The sequence below is a fragment of the Nothobranchius furzeri genome, chromosome 1 (genome assembly GCF_043380555.1).
Source record: "Nothobranchius furzeri strain GRZ-AD chromosome 1, NfurGRZ-RIMD1, whole genome shotgun sequence".
In the NCBI taxonomy this organism is placed as follows: domain Eukaryota; kingdom Metazoa; phylum Chordata; class Actinopteri; order Cyprinodontiformes; family Nothobranchiidae; genus Nothobranchius; species Nothobranchius furzeri.
Genome location: NC_091741.1, coordinates 37319377 through 37339376, shown reverse-complemented (window position 1 = coordinate 37339376; position 20000 = coordinate 37319377). Strand labels below are relative to the sequence as shown.

General features: G+C 46.9%; 1 protein-coding gene across 26 annotated transcripts in view; it reads right to left on the bottom strand.

Moving 5' to 3' along the window:
* The window catches only part of celf2 (cugbp, Elav-like family member 2), a 296592-nt gene that overhangs the window by 79336 nt on the left and 197256 nt on the right, over window positions 1–20000 (bottom strand). For all 26 annotated transcript variants that reach the window (XM_054739830.2, XM_054739831.2, XM_070545042.1 and 23 more), the window contains one exon: window positions 15002–15084. In XM_054739830.2, the coding sequence (XP_054595805.1) occupies window positions 15002–15084 (83 nt within the window). The remainder of the gene's footprint in view (window positions 1–15001; window positions 15085–20000) is intronic.

The window sequence follows — 20000 nt, the reverse complement described above, 5'->3', positions numbered from 1 at the left end:
ATAAGTGGAGGGAAACGGACCGATCCCATCAATCTGGGAGGCTTTGGTCACCCAACAGACAGTTCAGCAGCTTTAATCAGCTGAAACGACTGATCATGTCCACAAAAACTTTTTAGGAAAAATACAAAAACACTTTTCTGTTTTGCATTTTAAATTTCTTTTGGAGCTCTAAAGGTTTTAGTTTTGCAAGTCTTACACAGCGCTGAAGCAGTCGAACACTGGAAAATAAAGACCCAGTTCACTCGTTTTTCAACACATCTGCCATGCTCTAGTGTGAATGAATGCCTTGTGAGTAGATCTCTGTAAGAAAAAAAAGCTCTGGCGCTTCTGTTTCAGGAAGTAGAAATACGTCAGAGGAGTGGTGAGCAGGAAACAGCAGGATGTGGACATCTCTCCTCTGATTGGCTAACAGCAACACGACTCTACCGCTGACTGTCTGCTCTGCAACGTTGATGTTTTATTTCTACAAATATCACAAGCCTGGAGGAGTTCTGCTGTGTGGTGGAGTTGCAAATGCTAACAGTTAGCTTCTACTAGCACAGAAGTTCTCTGCTGTTTCCTGGACGCTAAACCAACAACCTTCCCCGATGTGAGTCCTGATGAGTGAGTCCATGAATGTTAGTGACAGTGTGACATAGATCTGTCAGGATTTTCTAATCTGTCTGTTTTCTATCAGAAGCTGAGGCAGGAGATAGGTGTAGGAGACTATTTTCATGTTCAGCCTGCATGAAACACTCAAGAACAATTAAAAAATGGTTTCTCAGTGAACTTGGTCTTTAAAATGATCCAATTTTGAAAATAAACAGAATCTCACAAAATACTGACGTGTCAGAACTCCTATTTCTGAACGACTCTCAGTTTCAAACACACCAAACTTGACTACAAAACGTGTGAAATCGACTGAAACCCATCAGCTGTGGACGCCATCTTTAATTGAGTTAACTCCAGGGGTGTTTCTCAATGCCAAGGAACCTTGTCTTGATGTCTTGGCCCCGCCCCGGTTGCCTCGGAGATACATCATCGGGAGCCGCCAAGACGTGTTCAAATGTTCATGTTCTACTGAGGCGTGTGTTCTCCGTTTGTTAGCCGTTTAGCTAGCTGAGTGAGGATACACGGGAGGTGTCTTGTAGCCTAGCCTTGGTCAAAAATTACCCAGAATGCACCGCAGTATTTTCAAAAGGACGGCGGATCAGAAGCCGGCAGCTACTTCGGGGACAACTTTCAGGTTTAAAAGTAAGTCAGCTAATTTAAAATGTTTTTTTTTTCAGATCCAAAGAAGCTAGCTATGGTTGGTTAGTTGCTTAGTAGTTGCAGCTTCGGTGGCTAGCGGGTAGTAACTCACTTATATATTTAATTTAATAAACATATACACAATTTAAAAAGTAAAAGTCTCGTTATATATTTATATTGAAACTAATATGTATAAAATATAACGTTATCTCCTGTGTCATGTGACCGCCGTGGAAGCCGCGGTCACATGATGCAAGTCTGTTCCATTTAACCGTTTTCTTTGACCAAGGAAGGACCGTGTCCTCGTAAGCAAGGAGCCTGGCCTCGCAAGGCCAGGCACCTTGACATTGAGAAACACCTCAGAAGTTGATGACGAACATCGAGTAACTAATTCTTTAAAGATAAATTAAAATCCACAAAGGACTTGATGATTTTGTGTCGACGTAGGAAAAAACATTATGGGCCTTTCATCCTCGAGACAGCGGAGGTGAAAGACAGACCAGCAATAAACAAATAAATCAGAGATTTTACCTTCATCTGATCCTAAAGCAGCTTTCAGGCCGATTTAAACAATCATTCCTCGTCTTAATGAGCGTTTCTGATAATAAAAAAAAAAAAACCTTTTTGTGGGTCAAAGTCATTCAAAAGCAACAAAAGAAGGAGGAATCAGAGAAATTCACCACCGCACTTTTCAGCCGGGTCAGAAACAGAAAGGGACGGTGCGATTAGCACCGATGCCGTTTCACAGGCTACGTCTGAAATCAGGCCCCCGCCTCCGGGTGAGTCAGAGTCTAAACGAAGGAGATGAAAACCCCTCCGTGTCTGCTGCTGGAGTCATCTCACGGGTGTTTCTGGAGCTTCCCTCGCACACCAGATCCAAACACAAACGTACGCTAAATCCGACGCTCCGCATCGCTTCGCTCCAAATCTTTGGAAAGTCATCAGATGGAAAAGCTGCCAGAGGAAAGTCGAGTGAAGGAGTCCAATGAATATTTAAAGCAGGCAGATTGGGCGTTAGATTTATTTGCCTTTCAAACGCAGTTGGTAAAACTGGGGGCTTGTTTACAGCTTGTCTGCATGACTGACCACTGGGGATCGTCTCCTTTAGGACGTCAGATCTAAGCGATGAAGACGGAGAGAGACAACGGGTTCATGAGCCACACAAACCTCAGTTAAAACGTTTTACTGCAGCGATTCCAGCCATTACTTCTAAATAATGCTAATTCTCAAGCGTGGTGATAAATATACTAAAGCTTTATGGATGCAACTCATAGAACAGAGTTGGAAATATGTCATAAAAGCTTAATACCAAGTCCCTTTATAACCAGTATATTAACGAGGATTATAATCTGCTGGGATGTAACCTGGTTTTGGAGGTGAGATTATAAAGATCTTCATTAATCCACAGTAATGATCTTGTTATAGCAACGGACCATCCATCCATCCATCCATCCATCCCTCCCTCCCTCCCTCCCTCCCTCCCTCCATCCATCCATCCATCCATCCATCCATCCATCCATCCATCCATCCATCCATCCCTCCCTCCCTCCCTCCATCCATCCATCCATCCATCCATCCATCCATCCATCCATCTTCTTCCACCTATCTGAGGTCGCGTCGTGAAGGCAACAGGACGGCAGACGAAACCTCTCTCTAGAGACCTTCTTCAGCTCCCTCTGGGGAATCCTATGGCGTTCCGGGCCAGAGAGCAGTGAGTTCTTGATGTCCTCACAGAGGGAAGCGACTAGGATCCTAACCAGACACCCGAACCACCTCAGTCGCCTCATTTTGACGAGGAGGAGCAGCGGCTCTGCACCCAGCTTCCTCTGGAGCTCCTAACCTCGTCCCTACAGAGAAGATCAGCAGCCATTCTCATAACACCATGCCGGCTCATCAGCGTAAGACAGTCGCCACGCCGATTTGGGAATGTTGCAGCATTCATGCTGCCACACTTGGTAGTAAAATTACTGCAGCGCTGGACTTGTACACGAAGATCACGCCTTGGTGCAACAGAGCGAGGTGTCATGCTCACATGTGGAATTACGGCCGAGCTCCGGCTGGCAACTATACTGAAAATGAAACTGCCCACAGGCATAAGCTTCGCTTTATAAATAGAATCAGCTGAGGTGGTAAAGAGGAGCGATGCAGAGCTCCAGGAGCTTCTCTCCGTTAGAGCTGGAGCTCAGATCATCACACAGTTCACCTGGACTGTGGTGGACAGTCACCTTTAACTCGTTCACCGCCATTGACGACTAAAGTCGTCATTTGCATGTTTTTACTGTGTGGGCGTCGGACGAGCCCCCACACCGTGGGAACAAACATCTCAGCTCTAAAGCCGATCTTCATCCGCATACGTCACGTCACGTGATCAGGAAGCAGAACATCCATGTGTTAGGAGATCGTTTTGGGCCGCTGCTGTAAAAAAAGTGAGGCGCGAACCGGAAAAGCTTCTGCCGATCACAATTCAACAACGGATTATGAAAGAACGGATAACGCTCGAAACGCGCGGATTCTTCCTGATGTAAGAGGTGAGTCTCCGCTTTGTTTTGGTTGTTTAGGCGTCAACATCATCCTAGCGCGCAACGTTCTGTGACTCTTAAAAAAACAGTAAAAACGCTGAGAAATGCTGGCTGCGAATGATTTAAGAGCGGCTGGTCAAAAAAACTTGAGTGTTGCTCCAATCGGGATAAAAAGCAAGTTACGTCCAAACGAAAGGGAAGTCTGTGGCAGCGTGGAGGCCACATTACCCTTCTAAACCACACAGGCTCCCCGAAGCCGCCTCGGGGGTCACGATGTGACAGAACGTCAGGTTCAGGCTCCAAACAGAAGGGTTAGTTACCCACATGGGACCAGGAACCACATGATGGGGATTATTATTCTGGTCTTACAGCTGTTTGAGATGTGACTGTTTGAGGTAATCCAGATTATACAAATGTGTTTGAGCTTTACTTGAGCTCAAACTGACAGATTTAGTCAACACTCGGGCCTGCAGAGAGGAAGCAGCTCAAATCCTCCGTCTCTCACAAACCTTCAAAGACTGAAGCAGTCGGGGGTGGGGGGTGTTTAAGACCACAGGGCCTTCTGCATGAAGGAATATGATTTCTCACATCACTGGAAACGATAATGCACATTATCACTTACAGCGCGCGCTGCTGTCCGCCGCTCCGTCCACTCGCATGAAATAATAAAGCTCTGATTAAATGACTTCTGTCTTTGGATTGCAAATTGCAGCTTTTAATTCTAATTTCCCTCTGGGATTAATAAAGTATCTTTGAATTTTAAACCCTAACCCTGCTTCGGATCGCGCGCTCTTTGATGAGTCTTTGGTTGTGCGAACACACACAACCTTGGGTCTGTATTCCGGCAGCGGAGCGTCGCTAATTATCTCGGCAGCAGAAAGGTACGGGAACGGGGACCTGTGTGGTCTCAGCGCCACGGTAGCTTTTAATGAGCCCCACGCTCCTTATCAAGCTCCACAAACGCTCTGATCCGCCCACGCGGAGGACGGGACATGAGTGATCAGGTCTGATGCACAGCGCGCACGCACACACACACACACACACACACACACGCAAAACCACCCCAATCAACCTCCCCCTCTTTCCGCCCATCTTCTACTTCCACTCTTACTGTCAGAGAAAAAAATCCTTGAGAGGAAATCAAAGAGGTTTGCATAAAGAAAAGGAGAAACTGTGAAGACGGGAGGATGGAGGGATGCAAAAGGACAAAGGAGAGAGAGGGATCTAAAGAGGGCGGGGGAGGGAGAGAGAAAAGAAAAGAAGGATGAAAGAGTGAATTCTCCGAGCTGGAAGGTGCTCCAGAGGACACGTCCTAGATTAGCTCTCCATCCCTCCATCCAGCCTTCTGATGGAGAGCGAGCGCCCCTCTCTCGATGGGGGCGTCTAACACGTGCACGTGTGTGTGTGTGTGTGGGGGGGGGGGGGGGGGTCGGCGGGGGAGACGTGGGGCATTTAGACATCTGTCAGCCACTAATGAAAGAGTTCAATTTAGTGGAAAATCTAAAACAACCTTGTCTGACGGGCAGGCTGACAGCTTTTAACTCGCCGTGGGTTGCTGCGGCGTGTTCATGGCAGCGTGTGTGTTGGAGTGGGTGGGGGTGGGGTGGGGTGGGGGTTATTAGAAGAAGAAAGTGTGACGCCATAAACTCTGCTGAGGCAGGTTGTTTTTCCAGAGCCGTGCAGGAGCGTGAATCAGCCCGTGCAGCAGGAGTCGCGTCTTACGGCTTTAAATCTCTCCAGGGGTGCGGGGCGTGTTTTCAGACGATAGATGGGTTATGGAGCGGAGTGTGTGTGTGTGTGCATATTTAGGGCCCTGTAGTGCTCTACATTTACACAGATGAACACTCAGCTCTCCAGGCATCGTGCAGACAAACACTCAGACACTCAGCCCCCCCCCCCCCCCCCCCCCCCCCTTCATTAACGTCTCATTAGGAGGAACTTCAGACGAAGCTGTCGCTGTTCTCTGGGAAACAGTCCCGCCTCTTTGTCTCCGACGGAAGGACACGGCTTGTGTTGGAAAACTCGTATCTTACCGGATGACTCGGCAGATCTGGTCGTGCTGCTGCCGGCTGACGTCATGGTGCTGAAGCTGGTTTTACCAAAATAAAGGTGATCGTTTAGTTTAAAGCAACGTTAAATTCACCTGACATGCACGTTTTTGGTCTGCTGGAGGAAACCGGAGCACGTGGAGAACATGCCAACTTCATGCAGAAAAACTGAATTTTGTTTCCATTATTATACAATACAATGTGTGTGTGTGTGTGTGTGTGTGTGTGTGTGTGTGTCTGCTCTGTCTTCTTGATCCCCAGTGAGTCGTGGTGGATGGCTGCTTATACTGAGCCAGGATCCTCTGGAGGTTTCTTCCAGTTAAAAGGGAGTTTTCCTCTCTACTGTCGCTGCATGCTTGCTTAGTATGAGGATTGCTGTAAAGACTCTGACACTAGTCAGTGACTTGATGCAACCTGCTGGGTTCCTTATATAGGAAACATTTTTTCTGATTGGCCAACACATTCTCACACCCTAAGCGTCGGAAACAAACGCTTGGTCAGCCACCCTCCACGTCAGACCCCAGACGCCAAAAGTGCCCTTTTTCGTTACTTATGTGCGAAAAGGGGTTTTTCCCTTTTGTAACTGCAGATCCCAATGCAGCGTAAAACTGACGTGATTAGATATCCGCTGATGCGGCACCGAACCAGCTCATTTAACCGCACCTAAACCTTAACGTTCCACTATTTATAACCTTCCCCTCTCCCTCATCCTAACCTTAACCCTCTTGCTACCTAAAACGTTACTCTCACTGTGATCAAGCGTTTGTTTCGCATGCATTCTGACTCTGACTGACAGTCAGTTTTCGTATTTGCCGCCCGAGGGGAACGTTAGAACATACCATCTGGCGAGGGGGAGGTTACAAATACCCTCTACTTTTAACCTCCACCGTGGTAGTTGAAACCTCCCCCTCGCGTTGGCTCGCTCCAAACTCGACCAATCACGAGGCGGCTCCCGCCGTTCACTTCATAGAGCCGGCTTTTAGAGCATTCGACACATCATCACTAACGTGTTCGCTAGCAAGATGGTTAAGGTTAGGATAGGGGTGAGGGGAAGGTTAAATAAGAGGATAAGGTTAAGGTGAGGTACAATGAGCTTGTTTGGTGCCCTGGCTGCGGACATCCCATCGCTTCAGTGTAACGCTGCATTGGGATCTGCAGTCAAATAAGGGAAAAAACCCTTTTCGCACATAAGTGACGAAAAAGGGCACTTTTGGCATCAGGGGTCTGACGTGGATGGTGGCTGACCAAGCGTTTGTTTTTGACGCGCTGGGAGTGAGAATGTGTTGGATTGGCTTAATGAACTGACCTGAATTGGAATGTTTATTATGTGAAGTGCCTCGAGACGACTCTTGTCGTGATTTGGCGCTTTATAAATAAAATTGAATTGAATTGAATTGAATTAAAGGTGCGGAACACTGAAAAAACATTTCTTTAATGATTATTCTCTGAGTGTTTCATGCAGGCTGAACATGAAAATAGTCTCCTACACCGATCTCCTGCATTAGCTTCTGATAGAAAACGGTGAATCTCTTGGATTAGAAAATTCTGACAGATCTACGTCACACTGTCACTAACATTCATCGACTCACCCATCTGGACTCCTGACGGGGAAGGCTGTTGTTGGTTTAGCGTCCAGGAAACAGCAGAGAACGTCTCAGCTAGTAGAAGCTAACCGTTAGCATTAGCAACTCCGCCACACAGCAGAACTCCTCCAGGCTTGTGTTATTTGAGGAGATGAAACATCAACGTTGCAGAACAAACAGAATGAGTGGTAGAGTCGTGTTGTTGTTAGCCAATCAGAGGAGAGATGTCCACATATCAGGAAGTAAGACTCAGATACTGAAGCTCAGCTCTGATGTGGCTCATTTCCAGTTCCTGACACAGGTACACTGGCGCTTTTTACCCCCAGAGTGCGACTTACTTCATTCCTACTCGACGAGCGTTCTTTAAGTTTTATAATTAAGGAAAAATAAAACTTTTGCAATGTTGAAATGTTTTCTATGGGCATAAAAACATGAAATTACTAAATGAAAAATGCATTTGAAATAGTGCAATCCAGGGTTCTACAACCCCCCCAAGGCGCTTTACAACACTAACAGTCATTCACCCATTCACACACCTGGTGGTGATGAGCTACAATGTAGCCACAGCTGCTCTGGGGTGCAGTTGACCCTCACCAGCAGGCGATGTAAGTTAAGTGTCTGTAACAGACGGGACTCGAACCTGCAACCCTCCGGTTACGGAGGCTGCTTAAACCCGCGTTTTCACTCATCCACGTTTAAAAACACAGCGTAGTGTTTTGTGAAAGCTCATTGCAGATCCTCCAAAGAGCCACTTGTTGCTCCACAGCAGTGAAACCGTTCACGGACATCCAGACACAAAGCAGCAGGACGAATGCATCATTTTTATAAAACATTCGGTTTACGGCGGATTGAAATAATCTCATTTGTACTACGCGAGAGCATAAGTTAGCACTCCATGTTTCTCCGTAGCCATCCTGATGAGATGCAACATACTTGTGCTTTTATCTGTTGGCGCCTGGAGGACATAATGTGTAATCAGCTGCTTTAAAAACACGAAGGCAATGGTTATAATTTAGCAGAAGGTTGACCTTTACTCCACATTTTTCTTCAAACGCAATGAGATAAAGGCTTTTATCGCACAACTTTAAGAAAAAAAAAACAGCTCAGGAAGGCTTTCAAAAAACCAAATAATTAGGCTTTTAGAGGTTAAAAGTGGCATGTTTTTGGATAAGTGAGAGAACTATTAGAGACATTTATGGAGTTTCCACAGGTAAACATTGTGTTCTAATATAAAATGAATATAAATGTGATTTCAGCTGGAAGCAATCAGCTGGCAGAACCTACAACACTTGCTAGTTTATTTATGTCTATATAAACCATTCCACTGCGGCTCCAACTAGCAGTTAGCTTAGCATAGATGAGGTCAAACACTAACCTGAAATTAAAAGTCAGTATGAACACCAGGATTACGGGTCATTAATTTTCATGACATCTAGCCTGTGATTGGCTAACTGCAACACGTTGCTCAGAATGTTGTAAAACACGTTTTTTTGGGTAGAAGAAATCAAATTATCTCCACGAGAAACTCAAGCCTGAATGAGTTCTGCCAGGTCGTGGAACTGCTAGCTAATGGTTAGCTTCTGAGGCATGGGTTCTTGTGGAGCATAGCCTCAGCAGGCTAGACCAGACTGGTGATGGGCCAATCACATCGCTCTGTCAGTTTGGTGGGCCAATCATAGCTCTTTATCATCTTGGTGGGCCAATCATAGCTCTTTATCATCTTGGTGGGCCAATCACAGCACTCTATACGTTTGGTGGGTCAATCATAGCACTCTAACGGGTTGGTGGGCCAATCACATCGCTCTGTCAGTTTAGTGGGCCAATCATAGCTCTTTATCGGGTTGGTGGGCCAATCACAGCGCTCTATAAGTTTGGTGGGCCAATCATAGCTCTTTATCATCTTGGTGGACCAATCACAGCACTTTATCGAGTTGGTGGGCCAACCACAGCGCTCTATAAGTTTGGTGGGCCAATCATAGCTCTTTATCGAGTTGGTGGGCCAATTACATCGGTTTAGTTGACAAAATGATGCAAATGAGCAGAAGAACAAAGATGGTGATGGCTCATCTGAAACGGCTACTCGGGCTTCACACTAGCCCCGGGTTTCCACGGGAGCCGTCAGCAGCACGTGACTGCAGCAGCACGTCTTGATCGCGTAAGCTGCTGCTTGGCCCTTCCCACGAGACGCGAAGCAGCAGGGGAGCAGCTGTCACCGACCGAGCACGAAGTCACACGAGTGACTTTGTCAGTAAACACAACAACAAGCAGGAGAAAACTACAACATGGTTTGTGTTTTATGTTCTGTCCGTTTTATAATCGCCAATACGGACCTGAAAAACAAAGGAGACCGCTAGCTAGGTGATAACTTCTCACGGGGCCGCACAGTTAGTAACATTTTTTTTAAAGTAAAGCAACCGGAAGGCAGTACGTTCTTTATTCTGAAAATCTCGGGAGCTTCTCTCCATTTCCGCGTCCGATTTCCTGTCTTTCCTTCCCCAAAAATGTCTAACTTGACCCGTTTCAGAGGCGTCGCGCGTAGAAAATAGAACCGGCGCGTAAAGGCCGCAACATGCTGCTCCTGAGACGCGGCCGACTCGCGCTGCTGACGGCTCCGGTGGGAAAGGTTCTGTTGACCACAGCGGTTCCTATCAGCAGCTATGACGTGCTGCTGACGGCTCCTGTGGAAAGCTGGGGTAAGTCATGAGCAGATAGTGGTACTTAAGTTTATTTAGAAAAAGGATGTATCTGAGTCTTCAACAGTGTATGGCGGACTCCCCCACTGACTGACGTCCATAGCAGTGAGTACGTCACATTGTTTGTAGTGCAATCGCATGGAGAAAGTTTGAAAGACAACCGTAGATCCCGCTGCATGACTGAGAGAAGTCTGTGGGTCGTGGCCAGCCTTTATATTCACATTTACAGGATGACTGTAAAGCAATTTCCTAACGTTGTGTTTGTGGCACCTGCGGTAATAAAACCCTTCTGATTCTGACTTGCCAGGCTAAGAGACCACAGCGGATTCAGTAAAACGTGAGTGACTCCTTTAACTCCAAGCAGACGTTGTCTCACTCTGAACTTTGCTTTAAGATGAACATTTCTGTTAAATTGCGTGAAGGCTGTTGTAATTGTTGTCATTATTTATTTTGTTTAGATGTTAAAAAAGCTTTCTGCTCCAGAGTGGAAACCAGATCTCTTCGCCGCCATGGTGATGGACACATCTGAAGGGAACGTGAACGTGTTCTGCCTGCATAAAGTCATAACACACTTCTGGTTTACAGACTGTCAGGACGGGCAACAAATCTTCCGCAGCGACAGCTGAGGAATAACTGAGACTTATGGACAGACAAGAGCCGAGGAGAAATAAATAAAATAAAAACTGCCTCGCGGCGCCGCTGATTCCTGTTATCCTTCTTCTGCTGTTTCACCTATAAAAGCAGGAGTAATCCTGACGGCTTTGCTGCTCCACAAACATCCTTCTGAGACACACACGCGCGCACACACACACACACACACACACACACACACACCTACACACACTCACACACACACACGTGCACACACACACACACACACACATGCACACACATGCACACACATGCACACACACACACACGAACACACACACACACGCGCACACACACACACACACACACACACCTACACACACTCACACACACACACGTGCACACACACACACACACACACACACACACACACATGCACACACATGCACACACATGCACACACACACACACGAACACACACACACACGTGCATACACACACACACACACACGCGTATACACACGCACACACATGCACACACACACACACGAACACACACACACACGCGCATACACACACACACACGCGCATACACACGCACACACGTGCACACACACACACACACACACACACGCGCACACACACAAACACACACACACACACGCACGTGCACACACACACACATGAACGCACATACACACACACATATGCACACACGTGCACACACACACACACCTATTTTCACACGCACACACACATATGCACACACATATGCACACACGCGCACACACATACACACACGTGCACACACATATGCACACACACACACACACACACACACCTATTTTCACACGCACACACTCACACGTGCACACACATGCACACACATATGCACACATGTGCACACACATATACACACGTGCACACACATGCACACACATATGCACACATGTGCACACACATACACAATCACACACACAGATCCACTTTATTGCTCTCCTGAATCCACTCGACTGGTTCTGTCTGAACCAACATGGCTCCTGTTCAGCTCTGGCACCATTGGAGTCCTTTAGTGTGATTTGGGCCTCATCCAGCTCTCCACTCTGATCGCGTCTCTCTCTCGCAGGGGGGGTGGGGGGGTGGGGGTGGGGCAGCAATACAAACATTGTTCCACCGGCTCTTTACAAGCCGTGAGATTGTGGAAGTTAATAAGTTAATAAGTAGGTATAGGTTTTTAACGGCTGCCCGGTTGTTGCCTGGCCTTCGGGAGCCCAGGACCACTCCCCCCGCCTTTGTCCTGTCCATCTGCAGAGTACCTTTGCTAATTCCCCCCCCTGCGAGCTCTCCTTTTGTTTTCACGAGCCTCAACCAGCAATTAATTCGGCCTCCTCATTATCTCCCCCTCCCGTAACCCGTTCAGCCATGTTTTACTTGAATCCGAGGTGAAGACGGCCTGAAAAGAAGGAATTATGAACAAACCCCGCTCGACCTCATCATTCCGCCATCATTATGCCCGTATTGATCGGGCTTTGCAGGCGACTGTATTTACCGCCGCCGTCCTTGCTCCTGTATATCTGATTTAAAACCGTATTTGTCAGTCGATACGTGACGATCTGATACCCACCAGTCAGGGTTGTCTGCTGCTGACACGATGAATGTGATGCAGGTTTAATTACTGACACGTATCGAGCTGTTGATCGGTGTCATCTGGGTCTCAGAGGATGGCTTTGTGCTCTGGCACGAGCACGGGTGAGTTTACTGGACGGGAACGCCCCGACCTGCAGCGTTAGACTCACATCTTCAACACTAATTGTTGCCTTTTGTGCTGCTTTGTGGCAAAAGCCTCAAACTTTACTCAAAATAAGCACTTCGTGGGTTCTTTTACCCAGGGATTTGTCTTTCAGGCTACAAACCCTTAACAGGAGATTTCAGCTGAAAACGATTTGAGTTGGAAACTTTAAAACGTGGTCAGGGTTTGATCTACAGCTGGATCGGGGCACTGGATCCAGCTCCCCGTTGTTGTTGATAAAACATGGTTAGCGTTAGCGGTTCAAGTAACGATTGATGCTGAAAATGAAGGTTTCTAGTCGCGTTTTTTTTTCTGCACACGACTTTCAGGCAGACGAGTTCTTCGCTCTCTTACTTCATCGTTGCTTTCTGTGTGTTTATGATCGAGACGCAGCGTGAACATGAAAACCAAAAGAAAAGCCCTGAAAGACCTTCTCCTGTAGTTCGGTTGCCTCGACCCTTTGATCTTGGGTGAGAGACGAAAAAAACCTGACAGGCGTTGCTGAGGGGAAAAAAACCATTTCAAACATTTTAATTTACTGCTGAGAATTAAAACTATTCAGCAGATTTGATGTTTGATCAACCCTGGAAACAGGAAGTCAAACTTCAAAGACTATTTTTTTAAAATAAAAATGCTTACCAACAAAAAATGGAAACATCACCATAAAAAGTCTCATTTAGAGGCGATTATTAGAACAAAAACAAACAAATTATGTATATTTAATTGTTTTGGATCATACAATATATTTATTAGACGTTACATCAAATTGTTATATAATATTATAGCCGATCATATCATCAAATATGATGCTTCGTATTACAGATGCTTTCTGGGTACGGATTTTGTTTGTCAGGTACGGGAGCCTGCAGCGCCCAAAATACCTCACAAGCTACGCCGAATCCTTCCCTGCTCACCGATATCAGCGAATACGGTCAGATTTCACGTGTTGCACTGAATAAAAATCTGTTTATGTTCCACGAGTGCGTCTACGTTTCCTCGTATTTCATTAATTTAGGAACACGGAAAATGGATCTGACCGTGTTTTTGTGTTTCACTGGAAAAGTGGAACAATTTTTCCACCTCTGAGGAGAAAATGGATCCTGAATGACGCCTCGAAGTCAGCGACGCAGCAGGAGAGTCCGGGAGGAGGAGCCAAAACCTTCCTCTCTGTGATTTGCTCGGATACCTGACTAAAGCCTGAGTCATGCGTCTGCGTCAGTGCGGAGACACGCAACGCCATTGTCCGTCCTTGTGGGCCTGCCGGAGAGCTCCGCAAGGACGGACGGAGTCGAGCTCTCTTTTCTAAACATCCGTCCGTCGAGACGGAGAACGCAAGCGTGTGATTGGTCAGGGCACCGCTGTCGTCTACACCGCCACCATTGCGCCCTCAAAAACATAGAGAGGCGAGGATAACTAGCGGCAGACACGGAGAAGCTTGAAGAATACCTCGCGAAAAAACTCTAAAAATATGAATGTTTAATTCCCCGTGACTGGAGGAGTGAAAAGATGCTCAGCAAGCGTTTTATTTGTGGACGGAAATGACAGGAAACGTGGGTTTAGAGGTGGCGAGCGCATGAAGAGGTGGAGGAGGATGAGTTAAAAAGTCTCTTATATACAAAAAAAACACAATATAAACACACTATCTTGGACCGGGTACATGACAGGATACCACAGAACAGCGCTACGCCCTCTGCTGTCCTGGCGGGGAATTGCTTTGCAACACTCCCCAGGAGACGGAGAAGTATGAGAGCAAAACGTCTCCGTCTGTGCGTGTCTCTCCCTGTTGGAGCTGACGGAGAAGCATGACTCAGGCTTTAGTCTACAAACGCATCCCCCAACAACAAACTGACATGCTTCCTCTGGGAGAAGCAAGCAGCTGGACTTCTGATCCCAGCATTCCGATCACGAGGGATTCCCAGAATCCACCTTGCCCTGCCAAGGAGGTCGATCCTCTGATCCAACAGGATTCCAGGTAGCCGGAGCCGCCAAGGAAGTAGAAATAAATCTGCTGCAGCTTCCTCAGAGTGCTTTTGGGGGTGGGGGGGCATTCCATTTAGTGAATCAGAGACAAGCATCATGATGCAGAAGTGGAACGCAGCCATGGACCTGACTCTCGAGAAGAAATCGCTTCCCACATCAGTGTTATTAAATTTGTCCCTTTAGGGCTCAAGTACTCTGAAACACCTGTGACCAGGAGTAGAAGACTCAGAGCAGGGCCACAGACCCCTATGTCTGCTGCAGGTGAGACGCTGACTTCACAGGACCAATATCCCAAGTTTCCTTTAGAAAAAATAGGTAAAAGTATAAATAATGTCAACTAAAACACTAACAGCACTCCTAAAGGGCGGTGTTGACATCCGCCTCTGGTTTCACCAAGCAGCTCTACCTGTCAGCTGCTGACCTGCTGGCGCTGACGCTCACCTACGCCTGCGGATGCGCGGCGGCAGCGCTGATCTAACACAATGGTGGAATCGCAGGTCGGGGCGAGGCCGCCTCGGGGTGCAGCTGCGAGTGTGTGATTAGAGGAGAACGGAGGACACGCACTCACCCCTGTTAAGGTCTTTATGTTGTGCAGCGCGTTCTGGGCTTCGAGAGCAGCTTTCCGTGTGTAAAACGTGACAAAACAGCAGCCTGGGGAGAAGGAGAGAAAACAGACAGGAGAGGGATCAGCAGGAGGCGCCACAACGAGCCTCCTCCACGTTCATCCGCTTGGCACCACCTGTCGACACCTGCACAGGCTGAGCCGAGGCGAACGGGAGAGGGTCTGGGTCTGGTTCAGCGTCTGGAGGCTCCAAAAGGTGCAGGAGGGAGCACCAGTGAACAAAGACTTGTTTTTCCCCGTCTCTCCTGAACTCATCAGCCAACAGTTGCTCATTGTTGCTCGTTAACAAAAGAATGGAGACATTCATGTGTTCATCGCTCATGTGTGTGGTTTACGAGTGTCTGTTCATGAATCAGCCATGTGCAGGTTACATGCAGAAATCAATAAAGATTGAAACTTTTTTATTTAAATGAACATTTTGACTCATTTAAATCCTCCAAAAATTGTCCAATGGTTGATTTTAAAAATTTAAAACACACAACAGGAAACAAAAGTGTTAAAAACACATAAACTCCACATCCGGGTCACATCTCACCCAGATTTACAAACATGCTCAACAGAAAAATCTTTATTTTTGTTGTTATGGCAAACAAACACCACCAAAGTAAAAGCACACGCGTGAAGCTACCGACACCAACGATCCGCTCATCTTGGCCTCCTCCCTAGCTGGTCGGCTCATGGGTCCCGAACGGGCCTAAAAGAGCTAACTCGCTCCGCCTTAGGCCGTGGATCACACACACGTTGTGCTTCGATTTAAAGAGCAAGTCACCCCCTACCAGAGTATTACTCCACTCCCACTTCCTGTTTGAAAAATGCAACAAATGCTGTTGCCGAGCAGATCGAGAGGGCGGAGCCGCTAACAAATACACACACAAAGGCTCACAACGACATTGTGACATCATATGGTACCAGCTAACTTCCTAGGGTACCTCTTAGCCAATAGAGATGGCAGATTTAAATTCAAAGGCAGTGCAGAGTTTTTACCTGACAACGGCACGACACTGACAGTTTTAGGCAGAAAAATTTAATTTTAACTAAAATGCACTAAAGTGTATTGACGACACGTGTCTGCAGCATGATTAGACACACATTTGGGGGCAACTTGCTCTTTAAATGAAAAGTAATGATTTTGCTTCGACAAATGCATGAAGAACACATGCACAATAAACTCGCTATTGAACACACGCGTAACAAACACATGCGCAATGAACAAATGCACAATAAACACGCATAAAAACAATTTATTAACTCATTCACTGCCATTGACGATAAAAGTCTTCATGTTAAATCCTAACATTGAAAAATGCTGGCGGCAAAGGGCTTTACTGATCAGGAAACGTCTGGCAGTGAATGGGTTAATAAACACAAATGCAACGAACACATGCGACATAAAAACTGAACAAATCCTGCAATTTGTCTAAACCCCCTGAAATAGTGTTCTGTTGGTATTTTCTCTTGTTCTGACCGTCAGGTGTTGCCAGGTGTGTTCTACTCACAATATGACTGATACCTGCTTGATAACTAGGACTGCTTGGTCATAGTGTTTGTGCCAGAGTTATAACACACACATGATGGTTACTTGGATCTGAATACTCGCCGATACCGATTACCGATACCTATATTTATACCACACAAAAACAATGCAATGATTTGGAATACAGATTTTATTTTCTTCTCTGCTTTCAACAGGAAAAGACTGTGAGGTAGATAAAAAGTAAAATATTTGAATGGAAATCATCACAAAACTAAAATATTAGAGGAACAGAAACGACAAGTTACAGTGAAGCCATTTTCAAGCAACTGCATTGGTATCGGTTAACTTTTACCGATACCAATATCGTATCTGCACCGATACGATATTGGTCTCGGCACAGATACCAGTATCGGTATCGCTGCAGATACCAGCACCGGCGCAGATACCAGTATCGGTGCAGATACCGATACTGGTATCTGCACCGATGCGATATTGTTATCGGCGCAGATACCAGTATCGGTGTCGCTGCAGATACCAGTATCGGTATCTGCACCGATATGATACTGGTATCTGCACCGATGCGATATTGGTATCGGCGCAGAAACCAGTATCGGTATCGCTGCAGATACCAGCACCGGCGCAGATACCAGTATCGGTATCGGTGCAGATACCAGCATCGGTATCTGCACCGATATGATACTGGTATCTGCACCGATACCAGTATCGTATCTGCACCGGGACGATACCGCTATCGTCGCAGATACCAGTATCGACCTCGGTGCAGATACCAGCATCGGTATCGGCGTAGATACCAGTATCGGCACCTGTACCGATACGATACAGGTATCGTCGCAGATACCAGTATCGGCCTCGGTGCAGATACCAGTATCGGTATCGACGTAGACACCAGTATCGGCATCTGCACCGATATGATACTGGTATCGGTGCAGATACCAGTATCGGTGCATCCCTAGATTTATCCGCTTGTAAATCTTTCTGCTGCTTCTCCACTTCCTGCGTTTCTGTGCTGCAGAAACAAAGCTGTGATCAGCAGGACTGAATTATGCGGTGAAACATGAAACCCTGCAGGTTTAAAGCTTCTTTTGCTTCATGATGGCGTTAAACGGCACACCTGGCTTTATTCGCCGCCTGTAATCAGGAGTAAACGTGCTACCATCGCTGCAGCTGTTTGTTTGTTTGTCCAGAGAAGCGCAGCGAGCGCTTTTGTTTACATCCGCTTTGTTGTCCTCCCCATTGTGTTCACCACACAAATCAAATCAACGCCAGTGACCGGTTGTGGGTTTTGCATCACTGGCGTCAGCCCTTATGACACTCGCCCCCCCGCGGTGCATCCTAGTGACACCCAGCAGCGAGCATCTGGAGCAGGTTTAGCCTCCGATTCCCAGAGTCCCTTTGATGCGGTCGGGAGCGTAATGGATCTGAATTCCTGCGGCGTCCTCTGGATGCCAGGAGCTGTTGAATATTTGGCCCCTAGCCCAGCATCAGCCGCGTGAGTGGTGTTGAGATGTGGACGGTGGAGTCCTGTGAGTTAGCAGGGACAACAGTCAGCCCGGTGTTTCCTGCTACGGGCCTCAGCAGCGCCGGGAACGCCAGCTCGTCGCGCCGCTTCACCGAGCTACCATCCACCGAGTCTTCAACCAGCTTCTACTGCTCAACACATAATAAATAGGACTTTAATCAGACCTAGAATACAGCTGAACTAAAAATGCACCGATTCGATTTTTCAAAGCCAGCACTGATATCTGATTTCTGCACGGGTCGGAGCTGCCGACACCGATTTATCACAAAAATAATAAATAAATAAAAATTAGCAGAGAAGATTTATTATTTTAAACTTCTGAGAAAGTAGAAAATTCTGGAAGTAAAAGGGTCCACACGCAGGAGCTGCTGATGATGAGTTCACAGACCGGGAAAAACGTCCGACTTTTTAAACGGCTTCTTGGAGACGGTGTGTTCATGAACCACGTATAAAGACAGAACTTCACCATCAGGCGAACACATTTGACCAAATTTCATCCATGAGTGGCCAATCTGAAACTGCTGGGTTGTTCAAGGACCCAAACAGAGTTGGGTTTTTGAGTTTCAGATGGTTGATCACAGACCAAGAGTTCATTAAAGCTGGGCGTACACTGTGCGACTTTTTCACTCGTGGCACTCAGCTTCAGCTCACACTGTACGACTTCCTCGCAGGGCAGATCTCACGAGTCATGTGCTCACACTGCACGACCCAGTCCTTGGATGCGACCTGACTGCTCACACTGTACGTCTGGTAGCAACACGTCGGCCCTAAAAATATGCTAAAAATAGCAGTTTTTACTCAACACGTCAGACTTTTTTGTCTTGTTTTGCCTGTTGTCCTTCGGGAGAGCTGCAGGAGGACACACAGGGATTTATGGGGGTTGGATGAGGAAAACCAAATAAAGAAAGTAAATCTGTGTTTTGTGATCAGTTTAATTTGACATGAACACAACAAACACGCTTTCTTGACAATATTTGTGAGTAAAAAATGTGTAGAAATAAAAATGAACAACGTGTGTTATTAGGGAAATAGCGGGCGAGCGGTGTTGATGCATGATTGCGCATGCGCCGTGAGCGGTTCTGATACTTTTTGGGTCGCAGCGCCACTTCAACAGTGCGATACCCTCACGAGGGACGAGCAAAATATCAAACACGCCAGAAGTCCGTGCGAGCTCACGACTGCTGATCGGTAGCTGGTCACGTGGTGTTAATCGCCTCTCGTAACCCCCCGTACACTACACGACCGCTCGGCGCTAAACTCGCCCCGATCTCGTGGATTCTCGCATGAGTGGAAAATCGGCTCAAAAAAGTGAAAAAGTCGTACAGTGTACGCCCGGCTTACCTCATTCAATGCCACTGACGACTAAACAGGCGTGGTAACAAGCTCCGGCACCTTCACACTGAACATAACAGCTCTAAAGCTGATTTCCATCCCTGTGTGTCACACGTCACATGACCAGGAGGCAGAGAATCCACAAATTAGGAGATGGTTTTGGGAAGCCGCCATGCCTAACGTGATGCGCTAACCGGATAAAGTTTCTGCAGCTCACTCTTGCAGAACGGGTTGTGAAACAACAGAAAAGGCGAACAGATTTTCCCTGACGTAAGATGCTAGTTTAGTGGTTTTGGTGTTTACGTGGTCATGGAGCAAAATTCCTGTGACTCTTCAAAAAACAGGAAAAAGGTAAAAATAAATAAATAAACGCTGTCAGGGGCTTTCTGATCAGAAATCAGCAGCAGTGAGTGAGTTACTGAGAACAGCTTTTTGCAGCAGCTGAAGCATCCAGGGATGTTTACCTTCCATGCTCCTGCTGCATCTTATTTCTATTCCTGATCAGTAAATGTAGCTTCGACTTCAACTGTGGATAAAAAAAAAAGTACTTTTACTTCAGAGCTCGGCGTCGGGCCTCGACCCAGAACCACTGCTCCAGC